The sequence below is a fragment of the Lytechinus variegatus genome, chromosome 4, assembly GCF_018143015.1.
Source record: "Lytechinus variegatus isolate NC3 chromosome 4, Lvar_3.0, whole genome shotgun sequence".
In the NCBI taxonomy this organism is placed as follows: Eukaryota; Metazoa; Echinodermata; class Echinoidea; order Temnopleuroida; family Toxopneustidae; genus Lytechinus; species Lytechinus variegatus.
Window position 1 is genome coordinate 14,924,749 of NC_054743.1, and position 24,626 is coordinate 14,949,374.

Here is a 24,626-nt window from a genome sequence, read left to right on the forward strand (position 1 = left end):
TGAACTATGGATTTTTTTATATCACTTAAAATTTCATGTTCAATTGATCTTTGTAACACCTCCCCGAAATGAGAGAATGTTCATTTAAATACACTCTTAAAATAGATGGGCCAAAAAAAAGCCCAACTTTTAACCAACCCTGGACAACTTACTGTCCACAAAACTATTGGTTAAAATCTACCCAAATTGGGCAATAAAAACTTAAAATTGTGTAATAAATTTGCTCAATTAGATAATATCTGCCAAGAATATAATATATACATATATATATATATATATATATATATATATATATATATATATATATATATATATATATACCAACATACATTACCGAACACAGTGGACAGTATGTTGTCCAACAATTTAAGTGTGTTCCCTCCTTAATTAGTAGACTTTTTCATTTATTTCACTTTCTTTGGAGACAACGTGATTATTGTGGGCCATAATGCAACTCCAGTCCTTCCAAATTCCAAATGATTTCCATCCATACTCATCGGTGTCAAAATAAAATTTAGGTCATTTATAGTTTCAAAATGGTAAACGCACTCAGCATTTGTCGAGTAACATTAACTTTTTTTTCTTCTCATTATTTTGTCATGATAATTATAATCATCATACGCCTAAATACCGTTATTAGTTACCATGTCATTGTACATTAGATGAACATAATTGTTATATAATGAATGAATGTTGTATTCCAAATATTCTTTTAAGAATAAATAATTAAAAAATTGTATTCCAAGACATCAACAAATCTTAAATAAGAAGTGAAATGATTTCTTGATGAAGATCTTTGCAATTTGGCTTCTTTGTATTTATTCCTTTTGTATGCGCACTTTCTTCAGAACAAGCCGAATCACTCTCTCATTTAGCTCCAATAAAAAACAACAACATTATTTTTAGTTTCCACTTATTTCCAGGTCATGTGCTGGTTGCAGGGCCTACATGTAGGTCCGGGTCCTGGACTAAGAATATGAAAATGCCGTTTCAATAGTCTTTAGCAGAAATCCCGAATGAAATAATGCTCAATTCCTTTTTTCACTCGAATGATATTCATTTTTCATTAAATAAATGAAGTCAGTTCATTTACAAACTTTTTCTTGTGTATTATCACTCTTATTTATGATTCACAATATCGAGTTCAAGATTAAGTTTGAAGTTTTGAAGGGAAGACCGCCTTCAAACCACCAGTCTTTATCGCAAAGCGAGGGAGTGTCATTGTATCACGTGTTTACCTTTGTAATATCTTTCATCACAATCAAATGATGGATGCTTTTTACCTTGCCAGATCTGAAACTCTTAAAAAAGAGAGAATTCCATACCAAGTCATAAATTGCGACTTTAGCTCTTAGAGAATGTCGAAAGGAAACGACTGAAGTACAGTGTGTACCACCATGGTGCCACACACACATTTGGACCTTCCACGTCGATAAGCTTTCTTACACGATGACCCAAGCATAGAAAAAAAGATATATCATAGACTTTGTAACAATCCCTCATATTAATTTCACTAGCTTTTATTTTTCTGGATAACTAATTTTTAAATAGTTATCCTCATCATCTAGTCAACCATTCAATCAAAGAGATGTTTTAGCTGAACATAATAGCTATTTAAAGGAGGGTTTAAAGGAGCATAATCCGGGCTGAAAATAAGCAAATCTTAATTAAAAGAGTACAATTCATCTAGCAAAACTGTTTCATATAAATTCAAGTAGAGAAGTGGAGAGTATACTACGGGCTTATTGAATGTTTGCTAACAATCGAATTAAACTGGCACCCCAAATAGAGCATTCGGAATCATTCCATTTACCCGGGACGATAAGAAGGGACCTTACCAAGGTAATAAATCATTTTTAAAAAAAGAAGCCCTCTGAAAACGTGACCTCAAAATGTTCACCAAAAGTGGCGGTCATCAACCCAGAATGACCATCGTACAGTGCAACCCTGAATAGTGCACACGGTCAAGCAACGCTCGAGGGTCCGGGTATTTAATGTCCGCAGATCGGGTCAAGGGCGCACACTGCCCTCAATTCTACAGAAGAAGGGTTGAGTGATTAGCATTGGTCAATTAGGTCGAACTACAAACCCCCACTCTCTAAACACGCTAAAGAAAAGACGGTTATCAGAATTCAAATGAACGCAAAATTTGGGATATCTGTAACGGTAATTTTAGTAAACCACGATGCGTCGACGTCCCCAGTTTATGTACGTCGAATAAAGGGCATGAAGGGAGGGGGTCACGACCAACTCCTTAACCTCTGCAATTTCTTCTTCACTGCCAACGGCACCCCGTGTTACTCACTGGATAAGAATGTCAGCTTTCATTTCTTTGCTGAAAGCAAAGATTGATAACAGGAGAATAAATCTTAAACCATGCACCCTCAACCAATACTTAGCAAATCCCAAATGATCTATTCCCGCTCGGTGTTTCTTAGAAATCCCCCTCTTCATAACGTTCCTATTGCTCATCGCAAGCTGCATCAGATCTGCAGGGAATCGGTCACCAAATCAAGTTGCTCTATACCTATGTATACTGCAAACATGGACCTACTAGAAAAGGTACATGTGTAGGTCCATACTGTACCCATGGAGGCAATATAAAGATGCTGATATGTGGTAACCACTGGCCGAGAAAGACGTTCAGTGATGCTGAACCTTGCCACCTATCACCCGTTTGGTCAAACTAATTTGCGAATAGAAAGACCAATATTGATAATTTCCACTCAAATCTAATTTACCCGGTCCATGACGATGGCATGCAGCAGTTTCCTAGCGTGGTTAGCAGCGTCGACTTTATTAACCCTGCTTCTAAAAATATGCCAGGTATAATCTTAAATAGCTCTATAGTATAGGAGTCGTCCACGCCCGGGTGGGTGTCTCATAAAGCTGTTCGTTGGTTATGAGCGACTTTAAGAACGACTGGTAACATTTCCTTACGCACTAAATAATCACCAATTGTTATGTTGGATGCTCTTTTTCCACTATCATCATGTTCACTCAATAGTGCATTCACAATCCAAAGGAGGAAAAAAGAGCAAAATCGATACAAAACTTAAATATTGTCAGTTCTCTAAGAAGTTAACCTATTATTTCATTCTTTTAGTCTTATTCCTTCTTTTCTTCCAAACTTTTGTCCTGTCTTCCTCATTTCCCGTTCCTTTTTGTCACTACTATCATGGGTGCTGGTTAGTCTAGTGAAAGATCCAAGCCTGTAAAAAGTATTATTTCAGGGGAGCGTTTCATGAAGGGTTTTTGTCCGACAAGTTCTGTTTTATCCGACAATTACCATAGTAACAGTACCTCTCAGCCAATCAGAATCAATGAAAGATGTCAGGTCTGACAACTTGTCGGAGAAAAATGTTGATGAAACGCTCCCCAGATTTCCAATGATCTATATTTCAAAAAATTAAATTACTGACTTTATGAGTGCAACCGTGGAAAGGCTTTTTTTTACCTCCAAGGAGCTACTAAGCCGTTGACACACTTAAAACGATACTTCATGCTTTAAATCAGAATTAATAAACTAGGTTATGAGATACAGCGGTCATCGTAATCAGAACGCTGTATTAGGAACATTTCATGAACGCATCAATCTCTTACCTAATAGAGAAAAATAAATGAAGATATGCCCATGAGGCATAAGGAAATAGGAAAATAAAGATAAAAGAAAGGCTTCATTCTGAACGGTATTGTCAGTACTATTTTCCTTTACTTTTTGTTATTGCATTATGCATTTCTATAAATATTTTATCACTTATATAGATTTATGTAAATGGAACAATGATTGAACTATCTGTTTGAACTTAGGTATTTCAGGAATGAATATTTATGTATACTCGTTATCAGTAGAATTAAGTCATATTTCCTCTGGTTTATAACTAAGCGTTGGTTATTGGGGTCGTTTTTTTTCCTACGTCAACATCTTATACTTCATTAATTTGATGTTGCTTATTTCAGTATTGTCAGATTTACGAAAGAATATTTTAATGATTATTTTTCAGGAATTTAATCAAGACAAAACTTATTGTAAATCCTAAATTTCAAATTAAGATTATTACTGATCCCCCCCCCACAAAAATAAATAAAAAGTAAAAAAACTGTCTGAAATTTGTTGGCTCGATCTGGTATATGACAAGTAGAGTGACGACTATAAACCTCCCGATTTATCATGATTGAGCCCAGAAGAAGAAACTAGAATGGCAATTTTTTCTTCTCTTTTTCTTCTTTTTACTGGTGCATCCTCAGATGGAACGTAATCGTTGTCAGTGACGCCGTTACTATGACAATTACCAATCGAAAAAAATATGCGTATTCAGACCGCCTCGAAGTTCATGACTAGCGTAACTTTTTTTTCCATTTTTAAATCGATTTTGAATTACTAACATACATCCATGAAATGTCAACTCAATTGATTAATCTCAGACCTTGCTAAAAGCACAAACACACACAAATAATACTTTTTAGCAGCTGTAGTTTGGTCTAAATCTTTGTTTCGATTTGTTTTTTCTTCTATTCCTTTAAAGATTACGTAATTTATCCATAAGTGATTAAACTTATGTCTTTACATTCCCGTTAACCCTCGTTGCAGATTTCTTTTTCATTGTGACTTGCATGTCGCCTTACTCTTGAATATTTACAGATGATCGAGGCCCGAATTCTGAAGTCGGGTTTGATACCTAGGTCACATTTGCGTCACGGCGGCCGTACGGCGAGTCGAAAACAGCCTATTTAACATTTTTTTAATACCAGCTACATATAGATGGTTTGAATAAATATGAATAAACGGCTGTTTTCGACTAGCCGTAAGGCCGCCGTACTGCAAATGTGACCGAAGTATATTACTTAGACCATGGTCTAAATCTGTGCTAAATTTATGGGGAACCAAAAACTCTAACATTCTGTTAATACTGTATATTTCTTATGTTTGCTATTTTGTTTCCTTTTGCTTTCATAATGATGAAAAATATTTCAAAATAATTCAGTTCTTATTCCCAAACAATTTGGGTGTCATATGACTTAATAAATTGGATGTGTACTGTTAGGGATTTGTGCCCCACTTGGCTCTCCATATTTGAACCATAACTTTAAACCATGGTTTAATTTAAACCCGAGTTCAGAATACGGGCCCTAGAGTTTATTTTGGGAAATCAGAAATTGCTAGGCAAAAAAAAAAGAAAAAAATCTTTTATTCCTTGATGCCACAGATCAAGTCAATTACCATCTGAATAGTGACCCGTGTGACATTAAAGTTTGATCTCCACACCAGGTGTAAGTTTGGCCGTTTGGGAGTAAAATAAAAAGATGAACCAATAATGATTGCTAGAAGGCGCGGAAATTGGCGAAAATGAAGATTTGCGCCTTCTGAACATGATTACATAACATGATTTTGTTTTAATTGGTTAATTTCATTCAAATTCGATAACTTTCTTGGAGTCTAGTACGATGTGACGACTAATGAATCTTTCTTTTCCCCGAGGGAAACTAAAATCTGTGATGGTGTCTGGACCCACTACTTGCAGGTGACCTTTCATGTCGCCATTAATGAATGAATATAAATATGAGGATGTAACTAACTTAAGAAAACTGTTGATTTGAATCAATTGAGAAAAATCTGAAAAGTGTAACGCTGAAAATTTCATCGATTTAAAATCGGATGTAAAATAAGTTATGACATTTTAAAGTTTCGTTTATTTTTCACAATATAGTTTTATGCACAAGTCAGGGACATGCAATGAGAGAGTCGTTGATTTCCATCAATATTTATTTTGTTTTTTATTGTTTGAAATATACAATATTTCAGTTTTTACAGATTTGACATTAAGGACCAACTTTAATTATGTTAAAACAATGGTAATGTTCAGGGAGGAGTAAAACTTTGTTTCATAGGACAATAAGGAGAAAATTAGAATACCTAATGTTTCATATAATAAAATACAAAACAAATAGTGAGTGGATGACGTCATATGACTTTTTTGTGAAATTAAGCAAAACTTTAAAATGTCATAACTTTCTTATTTTACAGTCCATTTTGATGAAATCTTCAGTGTTATGCTTGATGGACTTTTCTCCTTTTATTCAAAGCAACTTCATGTTGGGGTGGACTTGTCCTTTAATTAAACATCATGGATTCATTGGATTTTACAGAAGGTACAAGTTTGTCTTTTCTCACAAATTGACCCAATTCCACACATTCACAAACGAGAATTGAACTAGTTTATCAAACCACGGGCCTACTGGTAGGATCCATGATCAAACGAACGGTCAAGCAACGCGAGACTGGCCAGGAATCAGATCACGTTGTTCTTTTGGCGGGCTTTTCAATCGCCAAACTGGAACAACTTGACCGTACTGTTCGCATGGCAAAGGATATTACTATTGCCTCTCCTTTTACTTCTCAACATTGAGGTCATCACGGAAATGTGTTTAACCTTGATCTTTTGATCTGAATATGGATAAAGTTTTTCTTCGAACGAAGAAACGGCACCTTTTGTCATGGAACTGATAATTGATTTGCATAAATCCACAACCAACAGGAAAGGCCAACTACTTCTAAATAAGGTTTCATTACAACGCAGCTATTAATACTCTAAAATTTCTTTACTATGAGAATGGTAAAAAGTACGTTATGATAGATATTCAAAGTGGTTTAGTAAAATTTATATTGTTTTTCCTTTCGAAACCTTCATAAGTAGGCGCATGTTTCAATGAAGAGGCGTTGCTTAAAAAAAAGTGTAACGCCTCTCGCAGTATGGCCTGCATTACGAGATTCAACACAGCAGCGGTGCTGTATGACTTTGAAAAAGACCAAGATGAATAATCATTCACAAAAAATCATACTAAGTTCATTCACCCTAAATGATCTTTGACCTTGACCATGTGAGCTGACACTCATGCAAAATGATACTGATGAAAATGATAAGTGATTACCCTTATGTCCAAGTTTCATGAACTTTAGATCCATAAACTTTCAAAGTTATGTTCATATTTCAGAAAATACCCCCAAAATGATCAAAGTTCATTGACCCTAAATGAACTTTGACCTTAATCATGTGACCTAAAACTCATGGAAAGCGATCGGTGATACTTGATTAATTTTTATAAACTAGGTCCATACACTTTCTAAGATAATTATAACATTTAAAAAACTTAACCTTGGAAAAGATTTCAATTTTGACAACGTCGCCGCCGCCGCCGCCGCCGTCAGAAAAGCTCTGCTATGCAGACGAGGCAAAAATTGGCAAAGGATACTTGCCCAGTACCGGTATTTACATGATAATGTCTTTTGAAACGAATGCCCAATCATTAAAACATGCGTTTCATAACCCATGTCAGTCTTATCAAGTATGGCAGGTAGGAAGCTTCTAGAAACCATTGCTTTAGATGATCCAAAAGCTAAAATAGCAATCGGAAAAAATGCAAATTTTTACCCCATTTCAGCAAGATTAAAATTTTGGAGCACGCTTCCCTGTACTCCTGTCATGTCAACCTCCTGCCAAGTTTGACGAATTTTCGAAGCTTACACCTTTCCCGGTATATGCATCTTTTGTAAAACGTTCGCTTGCCCATGTGCTTGCAACTAGTAAGCGATTAGTTAGTGACTCAAGAGACATCTATATCAGTTGCAGCATGGACCTATTGTTCATGTTGTTGGTCCATGGTTGCAGACATCCTGGTTGCAGAAACATCGCGGAGACTAAATGCATCCCCAACTTCTGAAACGTCTCCTCGATGTCTCCAAGAAGTTTCAATAGGTATAGTTTTGGATCATCCGAAGATTGGCACGAACAATTGAAAATATTTCGTTGTCCAGAGTCAAGAGATTCTGATGCTGTCCCGGTCGCGCGCGTCCCGGTCCACCAACTTTCGACAAAAGCCTCTCAGCTTTCCATTGTGATTTGACTTGCATTTTCGAAGGAACTGGTGCGTTGTAGAGAGTTTCCCCCGTAGTGAATGCGAAAAGTCCGGTATGACGTATCAGAGACATCGCGGAGAGAAAGGAGACCCGAAAAACTGATGAGGCGTTCTGCAGACTATCTAATGCATCAAATGAAGTTCCCGGTTCGACGTTGAAATTCAGAAGAAAACCTAGGAGTGTACGCGGCGCCAACGTTTGATTTTCTCCAAAAATGTGACATTGTCAAGTGCATGCTACGTCTGTCTTTGTGAGGTTTATGTTGCACTACGTATAAGATACAAATTGATTTCATTAGAATTTTTAAATGAAGTAATTAAAATTGTAATTGAAGAAAGTAATTGGTAATTGCAATTGAAAAAATAATTTGATTGAAAAGTAATTGCACTTGAATATTTCAATAACGTAATTGTGATTGAAGGAAGTGAGCCAACCATGTGGAAACGTGGCAGCTACAACTTAAAGAAGAATGAAACCTTTGGAACAAGATAGCTTGTGTGAAAACAGAAAAATCAAAGAAATAGATTAATGAAAGTTTGAGAAAAATCAGGCAAATAATGAGAAAGTTATGAGCATTTGAATATTGCGATCTCTGATCCTTTGGAGATCAAGAAATTGGCAATGCGACAAAGATGTGTGATGTCACTTATGGACAACTCTCCCCATTACTTTAGTATGTATTTCACTTAAACTGCCTCTTTTATCACATCTATCAGTAGATCATGTACTCTTTCTAAAGAGGATAAAGAGTTTGTATCACCATAAGAAAAATCAAAAAGAGGCATTTGGGGGGTATTTTATAGTCCATCAAAGGGAAAGTTGTTCACATTTGACATCACACATCCTTGTCGCATTGCCAATGGGGCGATCTCCATAGCATTAGTGATTGCAATATTTAAATGCTCAAAACATTCTCATTATTTGTCCGATTTTTCTCAAACTTTCTTTGTTCTTATTCTTTGATTTTTCTGTTTCGACACATGCCGACTTGTTCCAAAGGTTTCATTCCCCTTTAAAGGCCTTAAAGCACCATCCCTGCGACTGTCGGGTTAAGAGCTGGTCCCCCCATCGGGCATATTCTGGAGACGTCGCAAAGACCTCTAAGATGTCGTAGTGACGGCTCCTTAATGGTTAGACTGAAGAAAATTTCATGTTGGAGACGTCTACACGAGTCGCGATTGTCGCCTCTGAGACGTCGTAGAAAAGAACCTTCCGACACGTTTTTTTTAAGATGACAAACGATTACGGTAAATGGACAATAAAGGACGCGAACATATAAATGTAACTTGTTTTCATCTTCATTATCTTTATCTTTATCATAAAATTATTTTTCGAGGTTTCGCGTGCCTTTGCCGCATAAAATACGACGTTTCTTCAGAGATCGTATCTCCCTGAAAAAAACACAATCCCATGGTTTGGAGAATGATTTCATCACAGTGGTCATAATTCTTGAATTTTATTAATCAAGACAAAAAATACCTCCTTTGAAACGCTTTCATTTCTTTTCACTAATTAAAATTCAAACGTTATTTCTCATTTCAGATTGGTGGTATATCATCGTAATGATTGCCCTGTCATGACTGTTTGTCCCACAAAAACCTCAATACAGTATATCGTTGAACGAGAATGGATCCGAAATATTTTATTTTTCTTTCACTGGTAAGAGATCTTGTTCATAAATCATTATGTGCTCTGGGAATATCGCGGTTTTTTTTTTTAAATATTTTTTCATCTTAAATCTATCGAGAACACTGAATAATCTTTCCTTGACTGTGTGTTTAAAGCCAGTCTTAAAATACACATTTTTAGATCACCATTAGAGAAAGAATAAGCACTTTCTGCTTGTACAGAAAACTAAAATGTTTTGAGAGGAAAAGTCGTTGTTTGGCTACTTGGTAACATAATTATTGCGGTATGAATGCATTGAGTCGTGAATGTGTTATCATTTGGGCCTTTAAAACAAGACTATCCTTGCTCAGAATGTTGCATCATGGTTGAGGAATTTGGACGGATTTTAATAGTTGATGGGTGGGGTGATGCCATAGGACAAGGCTGTTGGTTCGCATTCGCTTTAAATCTTTGTAGGATATGAACATAGTATCTTGATCATTCTGATAAAATCTATTTCGTTAAAGTGATTGGTTAACATTGGTTTGACTTTTAAAAAATCTGAGCTAGAAGGTCACACTTGTCACCTGTGTCTGTGATATGTTCCAAAAATGAAGCCTAGAAAAAATTGCGTTCGAAAATGATTATTTAGTGCTTCAAAAATTGAAATATAAAGTGACCGGAAATACCATCTTAATTTCATCCCATACACTTATGTGTACTATTTAGGTGTCTATAAGACGCCTATTTACAAAATAGGGGTTTGCCTTGTAGTTTTAGCTTTTCATTCTCAATAATGGTTGTTTTCAGGGTTTATTAGTTCTAATACATGCACTTGTACACATGTTTCATCTTGGTTTGAGAATTTTTTAAATCGGCTGCTCACAAAGTTAAACAATACCTTTAAGATAATGTTGCCATGAAGGGGTATATCCCATTACAAAATGTTTGACTCTTTGAACATCTTTCTTGAAGTCTTGAACCAATATCACCAATTTACTACAATCGTCAACATTCGTGAAGATACCGTGTCATTTCTACCGCGTTTATAAGAAGGGGTCTAAACCACTAAACTAGGGTAATATACATGTATATCATTACATTGTAAGTCAATGTACTCAAACTACAAACGAAAAATATTTTTGCTCAACCTTCTTAGTTTCCATTCCGCCGAAAAGCGTGCATGTGATTCTAACATTGAATTGCATGAGACTTCTTAAAACATATCAGCAAGAGCCATATCACTGTAAAAGTAACTGGGGTAAAGACACAGTAACGTGACTCTGCATTTCTCCGTAAAATAAATCTATAGGTCCGTATTCTGAAGTCGGGTTTAACTTAAACCATGGTCTAAGTCTGGTCTAAAATTATTGGGAGCCAAAAAACTAAACAAATTCTGCTTATATTGTCTATTTCTTATATTTTCTATTTTGATTCCCTTTGCTTTCATAATAAAGAAAGTATTTCAGGGGGCCGTTTCATAAAGCTGTTCGTAAGTTAAGAGCGACTTTAAGAACGACTGGTGAACCTTTCTTACGCGCTAAGCCATCGCCGATGAATATACCATTCACCACAATAAAGGATCACCAGTCGTTCTTAAAGTCGCTCTTATCTTACGAACAGCTTTATGAAACACCACCTGGTATTATTCTAAGAAAGTTCTAAATGGTTATAGTGTCATAACAGTTAATAAATTGAACGTGTACTGATAGAGATTTGTGCCCTTATTGGCTCTCCATAACCACAACCAGGGTTAAATTTAAACCTGAGTTCCGAATACGGGCCATAGGGTTCATCCAAACTTTTTGAAAGCTCGGGAAGACCAAGCCAAGAAACTCAAAGGAATAAGTGACCGGGACTTTTTATCACCATGGAGCATTTGACCGCATGTATACAATAAAATACACTAAGTTCATGGCGACCTACTTCTGACAGCCTACCTCCCCAGTCGTTCTCCAAAATTGTGTAAAAATCGAGTAATCGATTTAAAGTTAATTTTATCTTCAACCATGTCAACAGTAACTGTTTGAATATTGGGTGTGCAAGAACCTCGTTGGATCATGTATAGATATCGCTCTTTCTGCGAAGGTATATGACAGGTCATTGCTTGGAAGGGTAGGGACGATCCAAACATGACTGTCACATTTTAACGAAATCATTATGTCTATTGGTTGCTACGATTCCTGCCCGAACTAATTCAAATGAAATAGCTATTGATCATTATTTTGCCAATTGGGAAACTGGCGGGAGCATGGGTAAGGGGGTGGGGGTGCCCCCTGACTCTCCGGCCCCCATCACCCCCATGGGGTCTCGTGCAAGCAATGTTGACCTGACCCCGGGACCTGACCCCAGTTGACCCTGGATTTACGAAGTGACCGCGATCTCCACATCATCAAAACAATGCAACAGGTATAAACATTAGATACCAATGCTCATGCGATGAATGGAATAAAGCAGGTCACAAACTCCTAATATATATTTTTAATAACAATTTAAAGAGTAAAACGACAATCTCGATTTAAGAAAATGCATAAATGAGGCGCCCAAGGGCAGCTCCTGCCTGGGAGGATAATTTCCCCGCTAAAATCATCCCTCGGACATAGAACACATCTCCCCTGGAGGGGGCGGCCACTTAATAATTCGCTCCCAAGAGATCACGCTCCTATATAGGCATTCCCTGTATACGGGGCGAATGTTGCAAGAGTATTATCACGGATGGACACCACTACGTAGGCCTAAACATGCTAAACGGCAACTCTTTCGAAAGGAAATTGCAACCAGCCACTGTGGGAGTGTGGGATATGTCCTCCCTGGGTAATAATTCTAGAACCGTATGGAGACAGGGGTATGGAGAGAACATATCCAAACCAAGGTGTCTCCTTCAAGGAGCAAAAAGGGGGCAATAAGCCCCCCCCCCCACCCACATCATAAAAGATCATGACAAAATGCAGTTGCTCGCAATGATAGGTAATCTGTATTCAACAATCAAATCCTAGACAAGTCATTCATGTTCGTAAAAAAGTAATAGCCATCTTGAGTCGTTCATGAATAAAAACTAGATCATGATATTGCCTTGTCAAAAATTAATCCATATTATGTTCCAATTTACCAATCGGAATCACTACAGGGTTCAAAATCATAGCAATGTACGTTGTTCAACCCATTAAAATGTTAATATCGTTGGAATTATTGCTTTAGACAAGACAATAAGTGAAGATACTGGCAAAATAAGTAATGAATAACGGATACAATTCTCCGCGGGCGCAGAGCGCGCACACATACCCCCCAAATCCACACCCACACCACTATTTAACACACACATTCATCAACCCACACGATAGATATGTTTACCAAACCTGTTGACCTTTACGGTAAAAGAAACAAAATTGTAATTGCTCATGTAGTGTTTTTATAATTTACAGGGATATTTTTGATAAAAAGATTCAGTCGTAAAATCACATGATTCCGCTACATGTTTCAAATCTTTTGGCATAAAAAAACACTTCTCAAGAATGGAATACGTTAACATTTGCGGGATGTGATCACTCATAATATAGGCCAATTATTGTTTATTTTCAATTACAAAATGTGAAACTAAGATTTCGTCTCCAGCATGAGATGGGACGAAGATTTCGGGATACAATCTCCAGCAGCAGCTGCAGTAACTACATCTATAGGTCCTAAACACAGGCAAGGATGCATTTATTAAGAAAAATAATTAAACTATCGAACGGGACGCTAAATCTTTCACAGGCCAATTTCAAATTTCATTTAGAATAAATGGATGAAAAAGGATGTAATTATCACTACTTTGTGACATTTTAACATTGGAATAAGACTTGATTTGAGAATTCTTCAAGGGTAAACTTGCGTATTCCGGGACGTACATTGAAAGAAAACAGAACTGTAAGCTATCGCCGATTATGTCCCAAGGTAGCAAGGGCAAGGCCATCAATGGATGGTGACAAAAACAAGGAATACTTCAAATGGTGCTGCTATCAATGTTTTGCTAATACTCGAAGCCAATAGCATGGGAAAACCATCAGCATATTATACGAATAAATTTGACTAAGCTACATGAAGATTTGAGGATGTATTCATCAGTCTTCATTGAATTTCTGTTCTTTAAATAAATAATAACATGCCATTAGGACCATGGCAATATGATGATGATAATAATAATAATGATAATAACAATATGCATTTATATAGCGATATCTATCTAGAAACAATCTATTCCGAGGCGCGTTGTTATTACCCCGGCTTTAGCTCGAGCTGCCTTTCAGAGCTTAGTGCATTCATGGAATTAATCCTACCGGGTATCCAGTCATCTAACCTGGGTCGAGTGCAGCACAGTGTGGATAAATTTCTTGCTAAAGAATATTTATGATAACAATGAACCACATTGCTTCCTTTATTTCTTGAAAGCTTATCCTCTTTAAGGTTACCATAAAGGAAATGACGGATTTAAAAGAATTACAAACAACTTTCATAACATTTGCAGAATTGCAGATGAAATTTATAAAGGGACACTAGTAATAAATCGGGGATTTCACAAGGCTGTTTTCTTATCAAAATATTATATACTCATGTGTGTAGAAAACGGTAACAACATGCAGATTGCATAATAAAACTCCTGAAGATTCTGGTAAACTAATTACATTTTACCAAAACAGGAAAATTAAAACCCCCGAAAAAAAATCCCACGATGGATGCGATATATTTCCTACTTCTCGAATAATTTTCGAGGAAGTTATTTTGTTAGACAAAGCTTCATGTAAAACTGTATAATCTTATATGGAAAAAATGCAGGACATGTGAATTTTGAAAATTAACATTTAAATTAAAGATTTATTAAATTTCAAATGGGAAAACTCTCTCGTCAGTAAAACACAAAACGTAAATCACGTGGCTCAGTACTAAGACAAAAATATGAAGAAAAATACGATAATTTTCCATATATTGTTTTCCTGTAAAGTTACGGATATAATCATTGCACACTAACGTTCGTATACTAAACCACGACTTCAAATGACAATGAGATGGTAAAGCAAAAAAAGTTTTCTTACAGGTACGATAGGAAAAAGGGGTTATTTTTACGGTAGATTAATCCCAATTTTTCAGTTAACTGTAACATTGAATAATATTCCAGAGCAAGATGTAAAATGTATCCATGGCTCATAACAGGTGGTATAATGAAAAGCTCATATAACGAGCAAAGCTGATAGATATAATGATCGACGCCCCGAGACTGCATTGTCGACGAATTGGTAGACATTAAATTTTCATCTTTATCAGAAGGAATTAACAAAATCTTTATTTGTGAAAACTGATTTCCAAATTCACCAAGTTTACAGAAACTACCTTGGCGTGTTAGCTGCCTGAATATAATGAACTCTCTTTGCTCCATTTTTTCCAACTGACTAACATTACAATTTCAAGCTTCATTCGCTCCTCTCATACACCATCACATTATGTATCACATTGACATCTTTTCTGACAAAGCCAAGATTACTATGAATATGATAAAACACCAAAACCAGATAAGTTACGGGACAACTTTTCCAGAAAACCATTAAAATTACATCACCCTTCCTATAATGGGGATCAACGAACATTCTTTTTCACATTCTGTTTTCTCTCTTCATATTTTATGAATGAATGTGATGATGAGATTATCATTTGGTCCTCTCAAAATGTCACGGAAAGATGCTCTCATGAGACACATTGGAAGGTAAATGGCCTTAAAGGAAATCTCAGCCCCCAAAAATTGACATATATCAGATATTTTGAGTGATGTCAGAGGATAAAGGCCATTTCATGTTTCTTCTATATAACAGGAAAAATCATTCACAAATTTAAAGTTTCAACCATGGTTGAACCATGGATCTATCCATGGTTGGAAAGCACGATTTCTTCTTAAGGTACATAAGTACATTGATGTCGATGTACATTGACATTGATAATACCACACCAAAATCGTTTACTATTAAAGGGATGGTCCGGGTTGAAAATATTTATATCTAAATAAATAGAGCAAAATTCACAAAGCAAAATACTGAACATTTCATCAAAATCGGATAACAAAATTATTGAATTTTAAAATTTACCAAGATTTTGTGAAAACAGTAATATGCACATCGTCATGAATATCTATTAGGTGGGCTGATGATGTCACATCCCCACTTCTTTTTTCTTATGTTATTACATGAAATCATAAATGTTTCATTTTTTCATCCATGTGTACATGATGTGTCTCCATTGTGATGAAAAAAGTTGCGGCAATAAATAACTAATGCAATTAATCAGTCGTCAATCGACTTGTTTTAGCTCTTGGTAGAATTTTTTTAATAAACCTAATTTCAAATCATAAAATACAAAAGAACAAGTGGGGATATGACATCATGAGCATTTTGCTTTGTGAATTTTACACTATTTATTGAGATATAAATATTTCCAGCCTCCTAACAGATTTGACGACATATACATGTACATCATTGTCATCAATGACAAATGTTGTTTGTCTTTTAGAGATGTGAAATAAATTAATCTGAATTCGATTTCGAAAAATAAAATCATACAATCCAAAGAGGTGGCAAAACTTTGTTGAATTTGATTAATTACCCACAACCGGGATTTATATTGCAAAGTCTGGAAATTAGAATAGATGGACAGCGGAACATTAACCAGCGGTCAGTTGAGGACACGTTTTCGGAAAGGATGGAAAGGGATTCTAGGTCACCGCTGACCACAAATTGAATTAGGACTTTTGGAAATTCCTCCGGAGGTCAAGTTATCGGGAAGCCATTCACAAACTTTCTGATTTGTGCTATTGGGTTTTTTTTTCTTTTCTTCAAGAATGAGTGAATTTCACGTTGACTAGCGTGTTTGGATGAATGGTCGTTCGCATTATAGTATCAGTAACAGAGAAATATTTGTTTCTGTTTCGCCTTTTAGAAAGTATATGGAATGTACAAGAAACGATGTCCGCTATATAACATACGCAATCCGAATGGATCTCAATATTAGACATTATCTACAAATCCGAGACGTTACCAGTTTGTAGTGGGGTTGGGGCTGTGTGTGGTGTGTGTGTGTGTGTGTGTGGTGTGAGGGTACTTGAGTGAGGGTGAGTGAGTGGGTTATAGTGTACGGTGCAGTGGTTGTTTGTGCATGAATGGGCAATTATATATTCACACGGAATAGTCAGGTTCTTCTATACCACGCAGGACTCATGTTTTATCTGATGACATCCCAAGCATCATGGCGACAATATCCACACGCACTGGCACCAGCGGTTGGCCTTTTTCACAATATTTGGCCAAAAAAAAATGTTTAACACTGATACATTACAAATTATGAATAAACTACCGTCCATGTCTAAATGGTGTTTACCAGAATCAAAGATTGGTTCATGTTAAGGCATTAAATGGGCTTCCCAGTTATATGGCGATTGGAATATTGTGTATGATTTTGGATTATGTAGCTGTGAATTATTACATCCGTGATTGTGACATGTGTTGCATGAGGAATACTTCAAGAACAAGTCCACCCCAACAAAAAATTGTTCATTGTTTTGAATTAAAACGATAGAAAGTGATTCTAGAAAGAAAGAGGGATTTACCTTCATGGTGCTGTATCATGGCTTCTTATTGTATGCCCAACATTTTTGTTGGACAAATCATATCGTGCATAATAGAAATAGGCTTTGCACATTAATAGAATTTAAATACTATAACAGTTATATTGTGCGTAGAAAAATTCCCGTCAGACATAGTGCAACGAAATTGACCATTACTGTCAAAAAAATTGCTGGGTATGTTGAGTACAAAACTGTACACTTATTATATTTCTTAAGTTGTTAAATGGTTTCCTATGCTTATTTTATCCAGATGCATCAGAAATACGACATTAAGAATCGGTGCAGGCTCATTTAAATAGCAAAGTTTTAAACGTATAAGGGTTATTCATCACGAATAAATATTGAAACTTTACTGCAACTTTCGAAAGCACGTGTTTTTGCTGCCCTCATTTAAAATCTACGTGTGGGACCGAAGTTTTGGAATAACACGGTACATTGGTGGGTGGGTTAACCAACTGAATTTCCACAGCACAATGGACGTTGAACTGTATCGGGTGCTATCTGAACTTGAACGTGGTGTATGGATGGAAGGTAGGTATGGAAGGGGTATGTTTGGGAAATATCAAGGGGAAGTCGTGGCAGCAATGACGGGAGAGCGCGGGAGCACAGGTGTCGAATGTGGCCGAAATCGTGGGGGAATTTCCGCTAGAGGCAAGACATTTCTATGAATGAGTATGGCACGAATGCAGATCAAGAACTGTGCAAGCGTTTTTTTTTTAAGTATTTTGTTTTATTTCAACATGAAGAGAACCGTGACATTGAATCTACAGGGAAACCAAATAGACCAAGCATAATTATGCTTATATTCCATGCCTATTCTATGTTTTACAAAAAAAAAATTTTCTACTTAGAGCCCATATGATATGATTAATAAGAAATAAGTCGAACAATTCAAAATAAAGATTATTTCATGAGAACTATCTACGATCCTATTTATGCAACCAACAGACCAAGATAAAGGGATATAAATTTAATCATATCAACCATGTTCATGTTGTTACATTCCGTTGCATAAATGAACGGTCGAGAAGTATTCCTAACTAGACCTCACGTTGTACATTTCACATTATTATATCGACTATTATTAATTAATGTTTGCATGACAAAAAGTGATAATATAGTTTTGTTAGTATAAACCTATTAAAAGTGAGCCACTTTTGAAAAAAAGATCGACATAAAGTGTAAAGTGACTGATAAAATGAAGTGAATTCTTATTACAGGTGAAGAACATTTTGTAAACTATTTCACGCTTTCATTGGATTAATCATCACGATGCATGAGATTATAATCCTCCTAAAATGTAAATAAAACGTTAACTTGGAAAAAAAATATGAATAGAAAGGATCCATCAGGGCGATTTTTGTAGTCTATCGAATAAAAAAAATACTTCAGTGTTCACCAACAGCAGTGTGATTGATAAGATCCAATAACATTGTGCTTTTTTTAATGTAATGAATGGTGTAAATTGATATCTTCCTTTAATGTTTTCAACACATAATCTTTTCATTACAAATCCATCTTGTTTCATGCATTGTAATATCAACCATAAATGAAACCTATTTGGTTCGATATTCGATATCATTGCCAGAAACAAACTTTGTGGCCAAGATATCCCACTTTTTCATTGACGTGATGACGATGGAGATAAAATTGGAATAAACTGGTTGCTTTTCCAGAATTCGACCATTACAGTCACCCCCTGATGAATTGACATTGGAAAGAAAATAGAACATGAGTGAACGTTGTACCATTCTCCAGATGACATCAGGCACCCTCGCACCCTCCTCTTATCAAGGCAGGTGGGGTTATTCTATTTAACATACTTCATCATTTGTGAGTGATCATGACACTCAAATGTTACACCACCATCATTCATGTGTCTTACCATGACACTTTCAGTGGCTTTTAAAAGGGGGGTCCAAATCTGGTTGGTTTTGATGTGGTGTTGTGATATTAGAGGGGGAGAGAGAGAGAAATCATTGGTTAAAGACAATCAATTTGTAACGAATGACATGATTATGTAATGAATTAAAAAGTAAATAATCTCAGTGAATTATATTTCCTTATTTTTTTCAGCTACATGTAATGGATCACACCCTGAAAAGTGATTGCAATAATACAAAGTACTAAATTCTTTAGCCTGAAAATTAACTCACGTGTTTATACACAATATACATGTATATTCCAACGGTGAATAAACTAAAAAGTTTCGGAAATCATATCAAATTATTAATATTTCATCAGCGCTGGGAATAATTCAATAACACGATAACCAGTTGTACAGGGCTTCAAGGGAAAATAACAGACCTTAATACACTTAGCATAGTTCACCCTCCTATTCTAACAAATTTTGGTGACCATTAATTGAACGATTAAAAGTTTGCTAAGCACAGATAATACATGGAGGGAAGGTATTGCTTATAAGATAATGTCAATCACAAATTATAACACCACACCTTTGAATTATCAATTAAATATACAGTAACTGTCTTATACCATACGGATGTTCAATATTTGATTATTATGTGCATACAGCGCTAAGAGACTTAATTGTAATTTTCTCAAAATAAAAACTAGCATTATTATTATTATCATTATTAATATCATTTATTTGAGCACGAATAATAAATTTACTGTGATCATATACAACTCTTGGAGTGAAAATATGTCATATATCCTCAATACATGTAGACATGTGAATATTTTCCATAAATAAGATAAAGACATTCACAACTTCAATTATAACACGGCACATCATTCACAATCGCTCAAAAATGCAGTTTTTATAAGAAAGTATATAGACCTTTATAGTAACAAAAAAAAGAAGAAGAATCAAGGCAAGTAGACGTATCTGAAAATGCCAATAGTTATTTTTATTTCAGTAATTACTCGCCTCTCGAATACACATCAATTATGCACTGGGAAGAAATATAAAGCATGAGAGAATAAAGATACAACAAGAACAGATGCAAACAATTCAAATACCAGGGTTATTTCAGGAAACAGGTTTTTCAAGTATTCTCCGGAATATGAATATTAATCAAACCAAAATAAAGAACATCAAGAGCGTCAGGATAGATGCAGTGCCTTCTCGCCTTCTTGGAAACCTAATTATGTTTAAATCTAGATGAAGTGTGTAATCTAACGTCTCATTATACAGGTAGGCGTATTGTTATTGACAAGAAAACTCATCAAATTAGAGAGACCTTTTATTTTTAGGGAGGAGTTAAAAACGACCTCGTTTCCGTGTTAAATAATTCACTTCACCATGATAGCCTCGAAATCGATCAAATAAAATGACATCATACCTTATCAAAGGGATGCATGGAATAAAAGGAAACAAGCATTTTATAATTTTCTGAAAGAAAAATATTGAATCATTTTGAAGTAAGACTTCGTAACCTCTCTACAACAATACGAAAGACCATTGTTCTAAAAACATCAAGCAAATTACTTATTCTCATTCCTTCAATATTTCATTGATTGTTTTTCTTGCATTCCTTGTTGTTAACATATTAAATACTTTATATTTCTTTCATTGCACGTTCAGTACATTTCGAAAACAGATGCAGACTTGATGATTTCAGGGGAATAATGTAAGTTTTTTATTTTTGTTTACTTCATGTTTATGTTTTTATTCTGACTTTTTATAAGTCACTATTATAAGACTGAAATATATGTTAGGAAAGAGATTCTGTTGAATCATGGAGCTATAAAACACAGAGCTCCATGGTTGAATATTATGCGCTATATAAGCATATAATTTGTTATTATAAAATCATAACATTCCATTTACCATTTCATACTGTCACTTTTTATTATATTATACGAGTTATTCCATGATTACAAAATAATTTATTGTTCTCATATGCTTAATGGACGGACCGTCGATTTTACCTCACAACGTTACAGTTGACCATACATACTTACTTTGAATACTTTTGTGCAAATGTCAAGAGTGAACTGAAGGGCATTTATAGATCAAAACAATTAATTATTCATTTCACCTTTGATGCAGGGTCATTCGCCATTTCAAGAAATACGTAGGCACAAGAAAGATGTATCCCCATCACTGGGTGAGTGGGTGTGGGTGTGTATGTGTGTGTGCGTGGGTACAGGAGGGTGAGCATGCGGGTGAGGGTTAGGGCAGAGAATTCTCAATGGTATTTCCATACTTTATGGTATGCGTGTGGTGTGTATACAGTGCGTGTGGGTGTGGGTGTGTATGTGAGGGGAATGGGGCAAGAAAGTTTGAATAATGTTTCATGTCAGCTACACAGTTTAAAAACCATGTGTAACAGATACCAGCTAAAGTGGACTAATGGTCCCCACTGGAGCCTTACTGGTAGTGTCAATGCCCAACTATATCTCACCATAACTTATAAGTCATAACCCACCACCGCCATCATAATATCCTACATTAGATAGAGCTTGCAAGCATTTAACCTGGTGTTTCGCATCAAAACGATGAGTTTCACCTTCTGACTTCACCTTGCTCTCTGATTACCAGATATTCAATATTGATAATAGGTTTGTTGACAAAACTCATTGATACACTGCCTCTTACCTGGTGAACGAATACATCTCCAGTGCCATCATCAGGGGTTATAAACCCGTAGCATTTAGCCAGGCTAAACCATTTGCATTTGCCCCGGTAGAGTTCGCCCGGTTGCTGGTTTCCTGCCGCCTTCACGGCGGCAGCCCGTACCTCTGCCAATCGCTCTTGCTCAGCTGCAGAAAGCGTTTCACTCGCCCCAGTTTCTTCCCCTAGATCAGTAGATAGAAAAAAAAACAGTCATATAAATCAATTTGTATTCGAGTTTAAATGGTTTCTGGGAACACTTCAATTATTTCGAGGTTATCAATGTGTTAAATCTTAACGTATATAATTTATTTTTCTAATGCTAAGTGCTACCTTAATTAATTGGGTTTCAGGAAAGTAAGAAACGCATGTGGGCATGAAGAAAGGCCAAGAAGTTGGTGATGGTTTTGACAGAATTGCCATGAAATTTCATGATGAATCTCTTCGGCAGCATCTAATAGTTTGGTTACTATTTTGCATGACTTTAATTTGATTATTGGTTACAACGAGTGATAAATATCTGATTTGTCAAAAAAAAGATTTCCATTTCTGAAACTACTAATCAATCACATTTCTAAATGCATTGCTGTAAAATTAATAATTACACTGAAGAATGCTTATTAATGTCTTTCGTACTATTTCAGTTTCGTTTAATGTTAAAATTAAGTAAAAGGTTTTTTCAAAAAGAATCTTTCCATGAATTGTCACTTGCAATTATCTTACTTTCATTCTCAAAATTAATTTCAAAACACCGATTACAAAATAAGAGGTTGGTGACCTTTTAAGTGATACTTCACGAGTACAACTATAATTCCCTCTCCGTTTTAATCTATACAATCTAAACCATTGAGATATGAATCCAAACACCTATCAACACTCAAATATAACCATTGTTAGACTGGGGACAAAATAGAGTTTTCTAGGAAAAGGAAATGATAAATGATATAAATTGGAAAAAAATATATTTCATTTATATACATGAAAATATGCATTATCTATTACAAGTATCAGAGATATCTATTCAACTGTTTTCAAAATTAATCACGTATTTAAACTTTCAACTGATTTAAAATTATTCTTTTCTTCGGGTTTTACTCGAGTGACAAGAGGCAATGTCTTATAACATAAAATGTCATAGATAAACTATATCAAATAAGCTTTATATGCCTATAAACAAACAAAGACCATAGGGTAGTATACATTTAAAAGAAATATACATTTAAAAGAAATATAATCAAATTTTATAAGGTTGCATGCATCTCATTGCTAGATCAGTTAACTAAATTCCTTGATGGAATATCATCTTATATCATACGAGTGTTTTCTCTCTTTCGGTCATAAAAACAAATACTGGAAATCATTGTAAACTTGAGTATCCCACATAGGTTTGTGCACTGATCTGACTGCTCCGTGTGTGTGTCCCAATGCAAGTGCGATGGTTGAACGCGCTGAATGCGGCTGGAAGGTATATAAGGCTTGGATGAAGATTTACGTGTACTTCACCGCTACCGTTTTACATTCTCGGTCAGGTGCAAAGGTCAGGTCAGGTCGTGCAAGGTCAATGGTAGATGGGGCTAGGTCACTTCCTTGACCACTACATTCGTGCTCACTTCGGCACGTTGGCATGATTCCTGTGTCATTTCCATTGACATTTCGAGATGTATGAGGTTACTGCGATGCATTTGCATCTCGTACGTATTTACAGCTACAAGTACGATTTCCTGTTCTGTAAAAGCCCTGCTCCTATAAGCATGTATAGAAAGTGGAGGGGCGCCAAGGGGGGGGGTGTCGTCGCCATTGTGATTCTTCAATAGATGCACAGCAAAAACTGTGGTGTTAACCAGTGTACATAGAGGACCACACCAGTTATTTTACACCGGTGTTAAATTGGTGGTGTTATAGTTTTACACCTACAAGTGTTATTACAACACCAATGGTTGTTACATTTACACTCTTTCGTGTTATGTTCAATCTCTATATTGGTGTTATTTTAATACCTCAGGGTGTGGTCCTCTATTAACACAAATTGGTGTCAGTTTTAACACCACAGTTTTTACAGTGTGCCAAAAAGGGTGTGGACCAAAGGAAAATGGAGACGAAAGAAGTATGAAAACAGAGGACTTTGTCTTGCAATTAAATTACACTCTAAAAACAAGAAATGCTAACTAACATTTGAAAGGTTAAAGGAGTGACAACATTTTCTGAATGTTGCATTTACCACTTTAAATGGTTCTACCCAACACTTAAAATGTTGGATTCAGCTTTATACAAGGTTGGATGTAACATTTGGAAAAGGTTGTCACTCCTCCAACCTTTCAAATGTTGATTTAACATTCGAATTTTTAGAGTGTAAATGTCCTCATTATTTCTAACAGTATGCCTACACTTGGATCATCTCAATCGAATTCAATTTTCAAATATTTATATATACTAATTCAACCATGTAAAAGACAAATGAAACTAGATTTTCACTGGACCATACGTGAACAAATTAAAGTCATGATTCGGAAATGTTGATATCCATAAAGCTAATCTTACACCTTTCTCGATTGAAATTACCAGGGCCCCGTTGCATTAAGGTTACTATCATGGTAACTGTGCTATCCAAATGGTAACTTCCATGAAATCCATTGGATGATTGGACATCTGGCAAAGATACCATAATAGTAACGTTTATGCAACGGGGCCCTATGAGTGCCCATGGAGAGATTTAAGTACTGTATTGTGTAGATATCGTTCATACGAATTATTATTCATTTGATGTTCGAATATTGATGCTCAAATATTTCATAAACCTTGGATGTAATAAAGTTTCCAGTTGTTGAATAAGATGATTAAAACACTCAGTTATTTAACATAAGTAAATATTTGCATTTCCG

General features: G+C 35.6%; 1 protein-coding gene across 1 annotated transcript in view; it reads right to left on the bottom strand.

The window, feature by feature from the left end:
• LOC121413469 (protein lin-28 homolog) overlaps positions 1-24,626 on the bottom strand; it is a 43,927-nt gene that overhangs the window by 10,008 nt on the left and 9,293 nt on the right. The window contains exon 2 of the mRNA XM_041606292.1: positions 21,733-21,932. Within this exon, the coding sequence (XP_041462226.1) occupies positions 21,733-21,932 (200 nt within the window). The remainder of the gene's footprint in view (positions 1-21,732; positions 21,933-24,626) is intronic.